Genomic DNA, 16,360 nt, shown 5'->3' with positions numbered 1-16,360 from the left:
GTGAGTAAGGAACTCAGGGAACTGGGGGACGCAGATGCGCCACAGTCCATGAACGCGGATGTGCAGGTAAGGCTCTACGTAGCGAAAGGTAGATTGGCGATGACAGAACTCGATCTGCAGAGCTTCTCCTGGTTGGCTTGCTGCGGCTTCGTAGGGAACTCGAAAAGCAGGACACTTCGAGTACGCTTGCGGCCAATGGCGCCCGTCAGGGGGACCAGCGGATGCCTTCGTTGTAAGTGTAGGAGGTTCCGGCTCTGGGTTGGGTTCCTGCGGCGCAGAGGAAGGCGCAGACTGCGTGCTGTGTCGTCGAGGGCGGCGCGGACGAATTTCGGCGAGCTCGCGATAGTTGGGAGGCGGACCGCGAGAGCGGGAAGCCGCGCTCGCTTCTCCTGTTGCGAGCATCAGCGGTGCCGATGGTGTGTCGTGCTAGCAGGTGTTAGAGAGGCCGGGACGGCGAGACAAGGCGTCGGCAACTTGATTGCGCGCTCCCTGAACATACGTGATGTGCAAACCCGGGAACTCTGCAAGGAAGTCTAGCCACCGGGCGGTGCGTCCGCGCAGAGGCTTCGATGCTTGGAGTCGTTGGAGATGGGTGAGAGCTTGATGATCAGTGAAAGCCGTCACCCTGGAGGCACGGAGCAAGTGCAACCACTTGTCCAGCGACGTGACCAGCGTCATGAGTTCCTGATCGTAGATCGAGTATCTCTGTTGCGTGGGGTTGATGACTTGACTGAAGAAGCCGATGGGTTTATCGTCTTGTTCGAGAACTGCTCCGATTGCATAACCAGAGGCATCTGTGTATAACTCGAAGGGTTTCGTCGTGTCAGGGACTCGTAAGGTAGTGAAGTCGATTAAGCGCTGTTTGAGCTGCCGCACCGCTTGCGTGTGAAGCTCTGTCCATTTGAAACTGACGTCTTTACGCGTTAGATCAACCAGCGGCCGGGCAACGTCTGCATAGTCCGATCCCATGAACATGCGACAGTAATTTATGGTAGCGAGGAACTGGCGCACTTGCGTTTCGTTCTCCAGCACCTCTGGCCAATGCCGGATGCCTACGATTTTGTCTTCTGCAGGTTTGATCCCCGTAGGAGAAACGGTATAACCCAAGTAAGTAATTGTTTGCCTTGCAAACTTACATTTGCGGAATTTTGGGTAGAACTGATGTCGAAGAAAAATGCTTAGGACTTGTCGCAGAAGAGAAACGTGCCCAGAGAGATCAGAACTATAGATAAGTACATCGTCTAGGTACGCAATAACGCCCTGGCCCAATAAAAGTTGTAGGTAGGCATTAATATTGGCCTGGAACGTAGCAGGAGCACCCTTAAGGCCGAAGGGCATCACGCGGTACTCGAATAGTCCGAGAACGGACCGGAAAGCCGTCTTCCATCGGTCTTCCTTAGCCATACGTATTTGATGGAATCCTGCTTCAAGATCCAAGGTGGAAAAATACTTGGCGCCTCCCAGCATCTCCAGAATGGTTTGAATGGGAGGTAGTGGAAAATCAGGGGCTATCGTAAGGGCATTTAGAGCGTGGTAATTGACAACCATACGCATCTGCCGCTACCCGGAGCCATCATCACGTTTGTCCACCATGATCGTAGGAGAGCAAATAGGCGAATAGGTCGGTCCGATCCAACCATTGTCCGATAATTTAGCTATCTCCTGTTTGTGGAATGTGAGCTGATCTGGGGTCATACGGTATATTGCAGATTTCGATGGAAGTTTTCCAGGCACCAGTAGGGTATGGTGATCATGAGGGCGCCTCGGAGGTAATCCCTTAGGTAAGGTATCGGGAAAAATCGTCCGATACTCGTGCAACACCTGGGCAACCTCACTTGGAATATCCTGCGCCTCTGTCGAATTAATATCCTGCGCCTCTGTCGAATTTATCCATTCGTCGAATAGGGTGTGCTCGAGTTTTGCCATAGGCCAAGGAGACTCCTCGTCACTCTCCGCTGCCACCGAGGCGGTTGAGGCCAAAGGACTACGGCAGCCGGAGGACGTGGGTTGACTCCCTATCAACGCGCAAGAAAGCGCGCCTTGCCATTCATCCGAGAGCCTTGGGGGCACTGCCGAACAGGCTTCGGGCAAAGCCAGTATGAGATGCAAACCGCGCAATGGAGTCCTGAGATCCTTGTTGACCGCCGCCGCCTGACGAACGAGCGACGTTATCCGCGCCTTTGCCTTAGTCTTCGCGTCGGACGTATACCTCCTTGGAGGCGGGCGTAGAAATACAGCTGCCTCCTCGGCTGACATACCCTCCACTCGTTTGGCCAAGATCTCGTATGCTTGCTCTGCTGGGGTCCTTGCGTGGACTACGGTGGGACTATCACGTTGAAGCGTCGTTTCACCAGTCCGAACGACTGGTAACTCGCACCATTGGCCGTTCACATAGGTTCGGAGTTTGTCAGACTGGAAGTACCAGGCCACCTTGTGTTCCGTCTGCCAATCCAAACCCAAGACTAAGTCGTAGGGAACGGGTCCCACTAAAAAGTCCCCGGAAAAACGTGTATGTCCACACCACAACGTCAATCCCGTCACTACCCGATCAATGCGTAATTGTTCACCTGTAGCAATGGTGAACCTATGCTCTTTTGGTAGTCTCCGTACTTTCAGCTGCAGTCGTTCGACTGTTTTGGGACTAATGAAGCTTCTCGAAGCCCCAGTGTCCAAGAGGGCCTCGCAAGGGCTCCCCACAAGCTCTACGCGAAGTACCGCCGTCGCACCCGCACAGCACAACGCTCCCCCTTGATCGTAAGACTCTTTCATGCAAGTCTCCCTCCACCAGAGTGGCACAATCTCTGTCGCGTCTGACCTATTTCCGTCTTCTGTCGCCTGTGCAGACTTCCTGCTGCTATTCATCGTCGCGTCCGGAGTCTCTTCACTCAGGATCGACTCTGGCCCAGACTCCCGTCGCGTTTCCGGAAGCGGCGGAGTCCCTTCCGCGCGCTCGTCGCTCTCGTCGGCTCCTCCCGCAGTGCGGAGGAGTTGGTTTCCCATCTCGTGGGAGACTGGAATGGCATTAGGGCCTGTCGCTACCGCACACATCACCCCCTTGCCATGGCTACGCGGCCTAGAACGCTCGTCTCCACCCACGCCTAGGCCCGCACGTTTGATCGTTCCGTCCTCTCAGTGCTAGGACGGGTGAGAGCTCTACTGCCCTTGTCCACCTGCTCAGGCCGGCTTCGTTCATACGTAGGACAGTCCCGAGCATAGTGTCCGACACCGCCGCACTTCTTGCAGATTTCCCCCCGACGTCTGGTACGTTCCCCTTTGCTAGGGCAGGCACGTGCCGGATGTCCGCGTCCCTGACACTCAAAGCAGTTAGCGTGGGTTCCCCCAGAACGATTTTCAATTGCCTGGCGCCCACTAGGTCCTTTAGCTTGGACGGCCGCCCTAATGGCTCGACTGGTCCTTTCTCGGAGTTCCAGCACACTCTGCTTGGGCTCGTAGAGCCGCGTTGCGGCGGTCGCCGCTTGTTCCCACGACTGATATTTCACTTGTCCGTTATTGGCTATTAGAAGATGGAGGTCTGTCGGTAGCCCGGTGCAATAGTAGTTCGCGAGTTCGTGGGGGGCAAGACCCAACCCCCGCTCCGCCACAGCCGCAAACTGGTCGGTGTATTCCTTCGGGTTACCATTCCACCGTACTTTAGCCAACTCCGTTAACAATTGACTCTGCAACATTGTTCTGTCGAACCGCTCCAAAAGCCTGCGCTGTACTGTCGCCCAGTCGCTTAGGTCGATAGTTCTCCGTAGATACATTCAATACGTTAGAGCCGGGCCCACGAGGTGGTCTATAAGTGCATTTCCCCACTCGCGCGGTTCCAATCCCATCTGGGTGTACCGGCGCTCGATGCGCAGCAGAAAAACTTGCATAGTGCTGCCGTCTTCAGGTAGTATAGGAGTCGTTGCGCCGGATGCTCCGGTTCCCCCCATTACAGTTCTAATCACACTCATTGCAGACTGGAATTGGTCCCATGTGACGAAGGGACTGTCCCCTGGCATAACATTGGGCAAAGGTGTCTCCTGCGGGGGCGCCTCCTTATGCCCATGCGACCGCTCTGCCACTGTGGGCTTCGGAGTCGCGTGGCGATGATGTTCTGGTGTCCCGCTCGGCATTTTGTTGACTGACATTGTAGGAGTCTCTTGCGGTGTGGGACCGATAACGCGTCCGTTGCGGAGGTGCATTCCTTACCGAGCAAAGATTTCTAGGTGCGAGGCATTAAAACATAGTATTTCTACTCCCAAGTCCGGAAAGAATAAAGATTTCAATCCCGGAGCAGCCCCCAAATGTAGTGCGCGGCGCGTACTGCTGCGACTACGCTACTTCCTGCCCTTCGAGCAGGTCTACTAACTACGCCTAGCATAGACACATTTCTCGGACTCTATAGCTTTATTCCATCGAAATACGACAATTCTTAAGTGTTTCAAATCTGTCTCGTCGATTCGCCCCCTTCTCGGAGCTCACCTCCTAGGCCCTATGGGGAGGAGGTCCATTGGTGCCGGCGCTATCACCAGCCCCAGTCTCCACACAATTTCCGCACATTTCACGTATTCATTAGAACTGACTGACTTTTTTTCTTATTTTTTTCTTGTTGAGAGGGTCCTGTCCTCCTCCAGTGTCGCGCCCCTTGTAGGTCGCTAGCTAGCTATCATCTCTAGGACACTAGCCAGCCCCATTGTAGTGCCTGTGCACTACACAACTTCCCACGCAAGCGTGCTCCTCTGTGTCGCGCAGTACATGGTCCGTCGCACTTACTGTCACCATTCTCGAATACAAAATGGCTCACCTGGTGAGCTAACGAAGGGAACATGAAAAACAATGCTTCACAATTAAGATTTTATATGCTTTTCCTAGTTCTGCCCAATATTTTTGGGAGTGCCGCCTCGCAAGCAGACATAGGGAGTTGCGAACCATTGCAATCCCAGTGACCCGGCTTGCGGCAAATACAAAACTTCTGGCTGTCGTAGCCTTAGATTATCACAGAGTCTGTGCCTCAGGATTTGCTTCGCCACCACGACCCGCGCTGAAAGAGTTCAGTCGAGCCGAGCCTCTTCACCTTTTACACGATAAATGCCCTAATTCGCTTTTTGTTTGACTTCTGTCCACTCAACAAGCCCTGGTTATGGTCCCGTAGCGCCCACCACCGAGCGTTAGTGGCTGATCAATAAGCCACACAGGCTCTTACATATGAATACAAAAAGCAGCATCGCAAGATTATACAGCAGCGTGAAAAGTATAAATTAGTGCTTCCAAACGGTGAAGTAGGCGTACACTCCAACCTGAAATTGGTAAAAGGAAAGCGAAAAAGTCACACGCTTCCGAGGCCGTACTTCAAAGTTTTCAATTTACAGAGTCGGAAGTAAGCGGTCAAACGCAATAGCGCGTAAAAGAAAGACATGAGAGATACTGTGTCACACATGCGAAATGTCACATTAGACTTGTAGGAGGCGAGAAGCTGCTGAATCCCTTCGGAAGGTAAAGGTTAAAAATTGCTGGATAAGCTGTGCTTTGATGCTGAAGTGAAGGGGCTTCATCCCAGTCCTAAACGAGCATGTCTACTTCGTCACCCTTCAATTTGTTGTCTAAAATGCAAGGGCTTCCCCTTACCGTGCAAACGAGTCTTGATTCTGAGCTTCAGTTTTCATTCGCTAGGTACGTCTCCCTGCCTGAGTAAAGTGCAACAAACGATTTACGGCCATTTGTTCAAACAGGATGTATGGCCAAATGTGTTCTACGTTGGAATGCTGTTAGTTCCAACCTAGAATTGCCCCTTCACTGCCACATGATCGATAGGGATGATGACGTTTTGCGATTCAATTGTTAGCGGGCGTGGCAACCCGGTTTCCATTTCGAATGCTCTTACTTTCATCCCTTCTCGCATACGCGTGCAATCTGTAGCCGGAATTTCCAGGGAATACTCCACGTTATTCGGCCTTTTGCTTTGCCGGTACACAGATTTGCTGTGACTCCCCCACTTCGTCTGCAATGCGAACAAAACCAGTGGAGGTACTCGGCATATGCATGCAAAATTAGAAAACCTCGAAAATCTCGCTTTTTAGAAAGAAAATGCCGTGGGCCGTCGCCAGTGTGATCCGTTACACTACCGTCAGGAACTGTGAAACGTACCTGCTATAGCAGCTACTCCCACTTCCGGAACTGCAACACCAGCCCCACCACGTACTAGGATTGTCGAATATAACAAATCCTGCTGCTATCCCTAGCTCAGTGAAAGCTCCACCTTGGAAAATGAGCACGTGAACTACAGTGAGGATTTTGACAGAGCGCAAACAGCACCACCTTGTCATATGGAGATTGAGTTTTCAAAGCGCCTTGCCTGCAGAGCCCTAAGGATCTAGTGAGCCATAAATGCAATTCAGAGGACTTAAATTTGGTTGCGTTGCAAAGTGGCTCTGCAGAGCAAACTATTGTGTACATGGGCAGAGGCACCATCTGATCTCACATGAATCCGACGTTCGTGGTCATTCTCGCTCAGCGCCACCAATGCATTTATAGGGTAAGCTGCGAGCACCCCATTGAAATGGAAAAAGCATTCCCATGTAAAGAATACGAGGCACAGAAATCCCCTGCAAGCTCCACCAGCCTAGTTGCATACTATGAGACGACGCCTGTGCGCTCTGCTCCTCAACTGCCTGCTAAATTCGGTAGGAAATCGTCTAGTGCCTTCACTTGTAGAACTAGCGGACAAAATCTTCTGCAGGTCCGCCACAGACAGCGAAGTGAAGTAGCTGCGCACATTTGCCGCACTAGTAGTGTAGCTGAATAGACCCTGTGTACGCCGCCCCTATTCATTGCCTGTCCCAGCGTTACTGCAACTGAAAGCCATGATAGCTGCAATTTGTATGGTTTCACACCAGCTTGGCCTGTGGAAGGCCTGCTCTATAGCTTAATACGTTTGCACACGTCTGTTCTACCAAAAATTGTGATTCACCGCCCATGAACTAGACAGTGTCTGCCGTTTGCTGAGATAGCAAGCCGTCCCTGCAGTATTTAGCGAGTACGCCCTGCGAAACACCTCGGGTAGAACCACTACAACTAGCTTTAAAAATAAACAATAAGACCTCAGACAGTGTAGCATTCCGCATACCAGCTTGGTATGCCTTGACAAGAAACAAGTGTTATTTCATAATCGTGCCGCTTCTGTCGAAATCGCAGCCCGTACGGTACTCACAAGGACTACCGACTTGGCACCGCAGGGATCTACAAGGCTCTGATCCCATAACTAAGGGGCTCATTTTACAAACCCAGAGACAACAAATGTCATCCATTAGCTCCTTCAGTGTCGCGCTTAGCTTACACCAGCGAGCAAGCAGAGAAAAGGAGCTGTCATGCCCTGGAAGAAAGGGCAACAGGAAGCAGTGATGCAGGATTCTCTCACGCCGTTTTACTGGCGCATCTCTTCACCACTTTACTACCAGCAAAGAAATCGCAGACGAAGGATCCCGAGAACTGTGTAAAATTAAGGCTAAAAAGACGGAAAACGGGTAATACTGGCTCTTGGCCTCCCCAAGGCAGCAACTGACAATTACTCTTCTGCGGGCCCTGATGGGTCTTTTGTCTGTGCGCGCCCATGATATTTGTGTGGTTGCCGGGCTCTCCAGTGCGGGAGGTATGCCGACAGCGCTTTGGTGTCATCTACAAACATCAAATAACCCAATCTCTGTCGTGCAGAAGCCGAAGCCGGGGAAAGGGGAAACGACCGACCTCGCCGGCAATCACCTGATTGAGCGAGACAGAGTGGAACAAGTAAACTCTCGCTTTGCGAGAAACAACAAAAATAAGCTCCAAGACACCTAGAAGCCGTAGGGATCATCCGTAGATGCGGCCGCCTTACCCCAGGTTCTGGCATGGCATGGCACAAAGACAAACAGCACACATGCCATTCAGACGTTCAGCAGCGAGTCCGAGAACAAGGCACAGTCTCAAAGACTATAACTGTTCGCATTTTGTACTCGGCGAATCTCGCAGGTGAACAAGTTTCTGTGTGAGAGAGTTAGAGCAAGCAAAGTAGATGAAGCTTGGTTAAATTTTTGGTGAGATGGATAGACAAACCCCTGGAGGCGCTCATCGTAGGAAAAACCCTTGAAAAGGGCCTCCCCTTCATCTTCTTCAGTGTTCTGAGAGTCATGGGAGGAAAGAGAGCTGCATGCGTGTGGCCTTTCATTTGTACATGCGTCCTCCGTGTGACCTCCTGTACCCGATGCGGGCCTCGCAACACAGTTCCCATCAGCTGCACAATTTGCTGCTGGCCTTGTTCTACTACTGCTGCTAATTTTACCGCTATCGCCACAGCTGCTGCTGTCGACTGCGGCGCGACGATTAGGCGTGCGAGACCTCTGCATTCTCGCGGCGGCGTCCCTCACGGCGCCACTACCAAACGCTGCGTCAGGTCCTTCTCCATCATCTGAAAATACTGGTTCTCTTTTAACTTCGGCAGGAAAATACTTAGGGTCCTCATGCGAAAGGAGGCGAGGTTTGAAAGGAGGCTCAATTTCCTTGGCGAGAAGACGTCCCCAGTCCACCGGCGCAAAGAAAGGATGTCTCTGAAAAGAAATAAAATTTGGGAAAAAAGAGTATTCTGATTGCATTGAGCACATGGCCATTCAAACCGTTAAGTTCAGAAACAAAATGCTCTCTACAACTGTTTCTTTAATCAAGTAGCTTGTGTCACCTCCCTTCCACCATTTGTCTGATCTGGCTACACAGCTTCGAAAAAAAGCAGATAAACACACTTTAATCTCCTCTGCGTCTAAAGGCCCAGCGCCAAGTCTCTCATTGGCATCGCGGTGCAATAAGCTCTTTAAGAGGTCTACAGCAGCGGGAGAAAGATCCGCGGGAAAGTCTAACCCTCCCCTGCACAGCAAAATAGCATTCACGCTTCTTCTCGCTGGCGAACAAAAAAATTCAGGGGAGCTCAATATCCCAAGTCAAGCCCGATCATTATCATCCAATACACAACTTTAGGAACCGGCCATCCATGCTGTCCCTGATAACATTGTCAGATGATCATAATCAGCAGTAGGCACGGCAGAAGGTTGTAAAACCAGAATCCCAACTGGTTATAAGCCAACGCGCATGAAAGCATGATGTTCACCGCAAAGATATGTTTGCATCTGCTATTCGCTGGTGAGCGTTATAGTGCAGTGTCCACACGCTAACATCTATTCCGGTGGTGCTTGACCAAGCCTGGAGCAACACACGGAAAGCCGTTTCCCATGCAAACGACTGTCAATCAATCACCGCATCACCAGCTCTGTCATTAGTCACACTTCATTACGGACGCATACGCGCATTCATGCTAGCACATAAATTCCTAAATGTAAGTATTCTGGCGATGCATGTTCTTTTGTGTGAAAGTGGATGATGCTCGAAGCATGAGGGTAAAAGGAGACAAACGAACTTACCAGAGAATATTGGTGAAAAGGGCCTGGCGATTTGCCGTATAGAAGGGAGGCAGACCTGTCAGCATCTCATACAGCAGGGCTCCAAGACTCCACCAATCCGCTGCCTTCCCGTGGCCTACCTGACACAAGATCTCTGGAGCGATATATTCCGGTGTCCCGCAAACGGACTGAAGCACAATGTCATTCACAATGCAGCAGAACTTGGAGAGTGGGAAACAGCAGCGACGCATGTAACATAGGGACAACAAAACCCTTCAGGAGGCCTCCATCGTTCCTACCAACTACTAACACCAGAAAAAAAGAAATACCAACGGCAGCAACAGCAGCAGAAGAGTGTATTTTATACTCGTGCACTAGTGTTGTCAGCGATTCCGCTTTTGGAGAGGCCGAAATCTGTCAGCCGGATGTGACCGTCCGCGTCCAGAAGAACATTTTCGGACTTCAGGCTGAGAAAGAATGGCGATAAATGACACACAATAACAAAACACAAACGATTTCTCCCTTCGCAGACGAACTTTTAACCTAACGGCTGGATGTAAACAAGTCCCATCGCGCCACCGCCGTCTAGTGACTAGTAATGCATATTAGGAGAATTTGCACTGGTGCAGCAGCAACCAAAGACTCTACAGTGTTGCATCCACCGCCATGTTTTGCATCGCTTGTTTGCTTGTATGCGCACGTTTACTTAACCTATCCAAGCAGGGAAGGAAACACAAGCAACACGCGGTTTGGTGGCAACAGTAGAGTAAGCTTTGATGGGGTTGCCTCACTCGCGATAGATAACGTTGTGCTTGTGGAGATGCTCCAAGGCAAGCAAGAGCTCGGCAGCGTAGAACCGCGATCGCTCCTCACTAAACTTCCTGTCTTTCTGTAGATGGAAGAATAACTCCCCTCCAGGACAGTACCTGCAAGCCACAGAGTGTCACATGCATTCTGTTTGCTTCACGTACTACAGACCTCTCAGTCCTACCCGCAGCAGCAAGCTGCCTGATGTACGTATGCACGCAAGCCACATGAGGTCTCATGAGGGTATCTTACAAGGGCGACGTGGAAACATTCGGCATGGCAAGCAACAAGGAAGCGAAGTCCACGGAGTACAGCTTCAAAGCAAGAAATTATTGAAGGACACAGAGACAGAGGAAGCTGAAAGGAATAGTGGATATATAGCGTGGCAATTAGAGATGCAGTGCGACAAGAACACAGGCAATGCAGCGTCAAACCTACTCTAAAACGAAATAGAGTTTCTTGGGTGTCTGAAAGGCGAAATGCATTTGCACAATAAAAGGATGAGTTATAACTTCCAAAACCGCGCGCTCGGTTCGCGTGTGCTGCACCTGCAAAACCCGTTAGCGCCACATTATGCTAAAACACAATGTAGAAATACAAGCACTGACTAAACAAAATTGCAGCCGAACCACCCACGGCAGCAGCTAATGCATAGGCAGCAGCTTGAGGAGTGATTTCAACAACTTCTACTACTTTCATCCACATGTGATCGCGTGAACGTAAAGACCTTGTCTACCGCTGCCATCCAGGCGGCCACTGAAAATGTTTCTCTCCCTGAAACTATGTTCTCCGATTCATGCATCTCCTGTCGGAACAACAAGATCTCACCTGGCTACGACGCAACAGCGACTCCTTCAGCAGCACCTTAAGGGCATACAGTTGGCCGTCCTGCTCGAATCGAACAAGCATTACTTTCCCTGAAACAAGAAAACAAAAAAACCAGCAATCAGTAACGGTAGCTCCATACCACACGGACAAACATGAGCTTATTGCGAGCAGTAGAGACAGCCACAACGAGAAGGACTTGAGCCGAATTCACTGAAGTATCCTAGAGCTACCGCGGTTGTCGCTGTGTCGACTGTTGCTTCTCCTCCTGCTGTTCTTTCGCTTGCTGTAGCGTATTAATGAGCGCTGACAGTAACAAGTGTGGCTGCTTTCGAATATACTGAACACTCTGAAAGACGCCTCAGGCTTGTAGTATGCTGCTAGCCGCGCTCATTATTGTTCCCTGTCTGCTCTTACCATATGACCCTTTGCCAATGACATGCAGCAGGACAAAGTCCTCTGGGCCCACTTTCTTTCGTTCTACGAGGGGAGCTAAGTACGCCATATTCTTGGTATACGAGTAGCCTTCCTCAGGAAGCATGTGGCTGTTGGATATGCTGCTGCTACTGTTGCTACTGCGACTGCGACGGGAAGGACTGCTGTGAGTTTCGCTCCGGCTGCTGTCGCGGCTGCTTCCTTCTTCACCATCTTTAACTGCGACTGCTGCAGAATCCGTCGATTCCCCAGCGTCTGCATTGCTGCTCGAAAGCACCTGGCGACCACCTTCAGCAGCAGCAGTAGCAGAGCCTCTACCTACCTTCCCACTACAGCTAAGTGAATGCGCCTCAACTATGTGCCGAGTACTGCTTATAGCGTTTCGGTCATCCTGTACAGTCCGCAAACGTCCCGGCTGCTCCCTCGAGTTTCTATTGCTGGAACCCCGAGAGTACCGTGATTGGGCCTCCCATTGCCACTGCTGCTGTTGCTGCTGCTGGACTTGCTGTTGCACCTGCTGCTGCAACTGAGGCTGCGACCAGAATGTGGAGGCCGGCGCACTGTGCGCCGTGGAAGTGTACGTATATGGTGCAGCCACAAAATGGCCATGCGTACGGGCCATCGGTGAGCCTGATTGAGAGAGGGCCGTGGTGTCGTAAACAGATGGCGCTGCTAGTGCATGCACGGACCAGGGGTACGCAGTAGCTACCGCCGCTGCAGAGGTACCGGGTGCAATGTGACGCACACAATCTGCTGCTGCCACTGGGAAAGACAATTGCTGCCACTGACGCTGAGGGCATCTGCGGGAATCAGCAACTCCGCCGTTGTAGTGGGCTTGAATAGGCTGTTGTTGATACTGCTGCTGCTGCTGCTGCTGTGGAACTCGACGAGGAGTCCGTTGATAGTTTCTACTTGGGCCAGAAGCCCTCTGGCTCCCCCAGTCATGTCGCTGTTGCTGAAACAGATTCAGGTATTGCTGCTGCTGCAGCTGATGGAGCTGCTGGATTTGCTGCTGTTGCTGCAGGTGTTGCATGGGCACGTATGAATACGCAGAGGCATCAACTGGAGCAGCAACGGTGTACGGCAAGCGCTGCCACTGCTGCCACTGCTGCTGCTGCCACTGTTGCCACTGCTGCTGCTGCAATTGCAGCTGCCAGTGCTCCTGCAGCTGCCATGATTGCCAATACGGATGAGACATGTGCTGCCAAGAATGCTGCTGCAGCTGCCCTTCCCGCACGACAGCATACGGGCTGGGGCATGCTACTGAAGCCCCCAGTGCCACAACGCTACTAAGAGCTGGAGTTGCTGCTGTTGTTGTTGCTGTTCCTCCAGCAGCAGGCGCAGCCGAAAATGGACCGCTTTCTTCCTCGTCTGAAGTGCTTATGGCTGCGTGGATACCAGCTGCCTCCCTGCATCTAAGGCTATCACCCATCGGTGTGGCAGCAGCAGGCTGCGCTGCAGTAGTTTGTCTGTCACCTGTTCTGGCTGCTTCAGTTGTTGCTGCAGCTGCAGCAGAAAAATCAGCTGGGTCTGCTTCGGAGGCAAGCAGCTGAGCGTTGTTGCTTGTATTGCCCCTGCACGACTCGTCCCGACGCTGCAACGTGCCGCTGCTGCTGCCCTCCGCATGTGTTTCCCTGCCAAAGGGGGACCGTGTCGGTACTCCCATCATGGGGGGAAACGGATAGTCTGAAGAAGACTGCAAATAATGTGCCGGGAGAGGGGCAAGCCGAGAATGGTGCTGCATGTGCTGCTGTGCGCGCTGCTGCTGCTGTACGTGAGGCTGCTGCTGCACACGCTGCTGCTGCTGCGGGGAACCTTTCAGTTGGCCGGAAAAAACCTGCTGCGAAGCAAGCGGAGGAGAAAGGCCTGCGCGGGCCGCATCGGGAGCTTCAAACGGCATCTGTGACCCCCATGTCTGTGCAGAGCACCCAGTAGGCCCTTGCTGCGGGAGCCCACCTAGTAAAGGCAGACAAAACGGAGGAGGGAAAAAAGGGCAGTGAGCGGCAGCAGCACCTGGCCGCGACCTCCCTTGTGTGCCACCCCCTCGTATGTCCAACGGATACCCGTGGTCCAACCGAAATCGAAAGCCCTCAGAGGGGATCCCTCCCTCCGGCAGCGTCGGCACATAATCTTCACGTTTTTGCCTCTCCGAATTCTCCCAACCACGCTGCTGCATTGCGCGGGAAACCCAGTCCTTGACAGGCACTGCAGGAGGACACGCTTCCGATGCCCCTGCTGCGTCCCTCCGCACAGCCCTTGAAGTACGCCGCACTTGCCTCCCCGCTGCAGGCAATGCAGATGCTTGGGAACCCCATGGTGCTAGAGCTCCGGCCTGCTGGTGCTGCTGATGCTGCTGACGCGAGCGCCGTTGCGGGTTTGTTCTGTTGCGTGACCTTGGCTGCTGCTGATGTTGTTCCTGTTGATCCTGCTGCTGCCGCTGGTGTGGGTTGTTGCGATTACTGCGACGAGTCGGCCGGGGCTGTTGTTGCTGCTGGTGTTGATGTTCGTCTTGTTGATGGTGCTGCGGAGGTGCTGTTGAGAGCAGCTGCTGCTGTTGTGACGGGGTTACCTGCTGCTGGTGCGACGGAATTGCTTGCTGCTGCTGGGATAAAGTCGCCTGCTGCTGTTGCAGCAGTTCCTGTCCTTCTGCACGCATAGCAGATACCTTATGACTTGTCTCAGCAGCCTGGAAGGACGCAGGGTGGCGACCTCTGTGCAGTTATGGCCTTTCTCCTTTGCTGCTGCCGTTGCTGCTGCGGCTCCTGCTGCTGCGGCCCGTGCTGCTGCTGCTGCTGATGCTTCTGTCTCTGTTGGGCCTGCATGGGTTGACTTCTGCGGAGGAGAACAGGAGGCAAATGATTGGGGATGCTCGGGGCTTTCTTAGTCCCTCGCCAAAAAGCAGATCTAGACACAGTCAGGTGTCAAATGTTTCTTCAAATCTTTACTGCATCAAGTTTGTTACAAGCAAACAATTGGATACCAGGTGTGTTAAGGGTGAGAAATGGAACAGCAAACACTGTAGCAGTACCTACTCTTCCACGCGTAGCCTCTACCAAACCGAGAGGGAGGGCCCCTGCCTTCTAAGGATAGCTGGCAGGAGCCAACAAACAAAAAATCAAAAGTATATCTGAAAAGTTATGAAAAGACTTTCAATTTTGGTCCTCAAACAAAGGCCAGCACGTACTTCACTGCTGGTCGGCAGCGCGCCTACAGCCCTACTAGGCTCCTTGGGACGTCGCAGCGGAAGAATGAGGCATCAGTCGTAATTTGAACATAAAATACACGGGTCTGATACAAGAGTAAACAAGCAGGCATGATCACAGTGTCCTCCCTGCGATAGTACAATGGACCCACTCATCTGCAGCGATGGTCGCAGCCTAGCAGTTGTGGACCTGGACTGGAAGTTGACAGCAGTGAGCCCCTCATCCCGTTCTCCATCCATACTGCAGAATGCACTCATAGAACCGCCACAACTTTAAGCAGTTACATGTAGCCTTATAAAGGCAGGTGATGGCGGCGGCACAAGCAGGTACTTCCCACTTCCCTTCAAGAGAAGACCAGCAAGTTCTGCTCGACCCCTCACTCGGCAAAACAAAAAATACAGGGGCCAACTTCAAGTAAAATGCTCATTATGTTGAGTTTCAAAAGATATCGGAGCAGTTAATCTGTCTATTTGACCCCTTGCACGCAGAGCGTCGGCCAGCACTGGAGGTTCGCATCATGTTGGGGACTACAGCTTGAAGAAGGGAAACTAGGTGTCTTTATGCTAAGATAACAGTTGTAGCTCCTTTCATATCATAGTGAGCTTCACGAGCGTTTTAGGTATGTGAAACCCGTCTTTGGGTCCACACACGCTCTTGGTGCCTACATGATGCAGACATAAGGCAGGACAAGCACCATTGTAAAATGGCATGAATGAGGCCGCATTCGCCTGACTCAGAGCCGACTTCTATTGAGCAAAAGCATGAATAATGGGGATGGAAATCTCAATAGCAAAAAGAGAAACTTCCACTGAAATAAGAAGGAATAAAAGACCGATGGAATTTATTATAAGCAAAATCGGGTTGATTCGCCGAGGCTTGTCAGAGTGAGAGATATCCCACAGTCCGTCCTCACAGCAGAGGAATCACGAGGCCTGTTCCCGGTCTACATGGTCTACAGCAGTGGCTCTGCACAGGGTTTTCCGCCCACCCTGGACTCAAGCTGATAGACCTTGGGTCTGCTGCAACAAACGTCGGCTCTTAAGAGGATACTATGCTCTTAAGAGGGCACTGTTCGAGAACGAATCTTGTTATGGGCAACCAGAGCTATCAGTGTAGTGTGCGAGCGGATTTACTGCTGCCACTACGTGAACACCTAAGTGCTTCTCTGTGAGCAGCATCCCGATAAATCAAGCGAAAACTCCTTAAATCCATGTAATTAGCCGCATGTCATGTTTCTAGTCCCTTTTCCTCGAAAAAAAAGTGTAAAAGATCTGCCGTCAGACTGTGACTCCCTAATGTGGGTTGGTGTCTCCGCGATACATCCGCGGCTGACGCTTTTAGCCTGTTCTCACTCGTAACCGGTTCTCATAGCTAGCTGGCACTCATAGCTAGTTGGCTGTATCTTTTGCCTAATTGATCTAACGTAATACTAATATTGCATCGTGTTTTTTCCGCGGAATATGCCACTATACGTTCACTATAGCCTCAGTAGGGAAAACTGTAATGGCTATGAACTACACGCAGGACCTACTGTAGTGCTGAGACACTACAATGGGGCTGACTAGTGTCCTAGGGATGATCGCTAGTGTAGTGCACAGAAACTACAATGGGGCTGGTTAGTGCTCTAGAGAGGATAGCTAGCCAGCGACCTACGAGGGGTCGCAAGACTGGAGGGAGACAGGC

At 51.8% G+C, this 16,360-nt stretch overlaps 4 protein-coding genes across 4 annotated transcripts; all 4 read right to left on the bottom strand.

Moving 5' to 3' along the window:
- Positions 1-74: 74 nt before the first annotated feature.
- Positions 75-1,467, bottom strand: ENH_00079340 (hypothetical protein; the record flags this gene model as incomplete). The annotated part of the gene is made up of 2 exons (XM_013583195.1): positions 75-267; positions 500-1,467. The coding sequence occupies 2 exons, from the start codon at positions 1,465-1,467 to the stop codon at positions 75-77; spliced, it is 1,161 nt and encodes a 386-aa protein (XP_013438649.1).
- Positions 1,468-1,560: 93 nt separating this feature from the next.
- ENH_00079330 (hypothetical protein) lies at positions 1,561-3,048 on the bottom strand (the record flags this gene model as incomplete). The annotated part of the gene is made up of 1 exon (XM_013583194.1): positions 1,561-3,048. One exon carries the CDS (start codon positions 3,046-3,048, stop codon positions 1,561-1,563), a length of 1,488 nt encoding a protein of 495 aa, XP_013438648.1.
- A 50-nt stretch (positions 3,049-3,098) lies between these two features.
- On the bottom strand, positions 3,099-3,959 carry ENH_00079320 (hypothetical protein; the record flags this gene model as incomplete). The annotated part of the gene is given in 2 exon segments (XM_013583193.1): positions 3,099-3,764; positions 3,768-3,959. Coding segments are annotated over 2 exon segments (858 nt in total).
- A 3,987-nt stretch (positions 3,960-7,946) lies between these two features.
- On the bottom strand, positions 7,947-14,130 carry ENH_00079310 (AGC kinase, putative; the record flags this gene model as incomplete). Its single annotated transcript, XM_013583192.1, has 8 exons — positions 7,947-8,567; positions 8,757-8,877; positions 9,429-9,595; positions 9,775-9,874; positions 10,199-10,333; positions 10,653-10,762; positions 11,043-11,131; positions 11,457-14,130. The coding sequence occupies 8 exons, from the start codon at positions 14,128-14,130 to the stop codon at positions 7,947-7,949; spliced, it is 4,017 nt and encodes a 1,338-aa protein (XP_013438646.1).
- Between the last annotated feature and the right edge of the window lie 2,230 nt (positions 14,131-16,360).

This window comes from Eimeria necatrix, genomic scaffold (genome assembly GCF_000499385.1).
Source record: "Eimeria necatrix Houghton genomic scaffold, Enh_scaff849, whole genome shotgun sequence".
In the NCBI taxonomy this organism is placed as follows: domain Eukaryota; phylum Apicomplexa; class Conoidasida; order Eucoccidiorida; family Eimeriidae; genus Eimeria; species Eimeria necatrix.
Note: the sequence above shows the minus strand (reverse complement) of the source record. Positions and strands in the feature narration are given on the sequence as shown.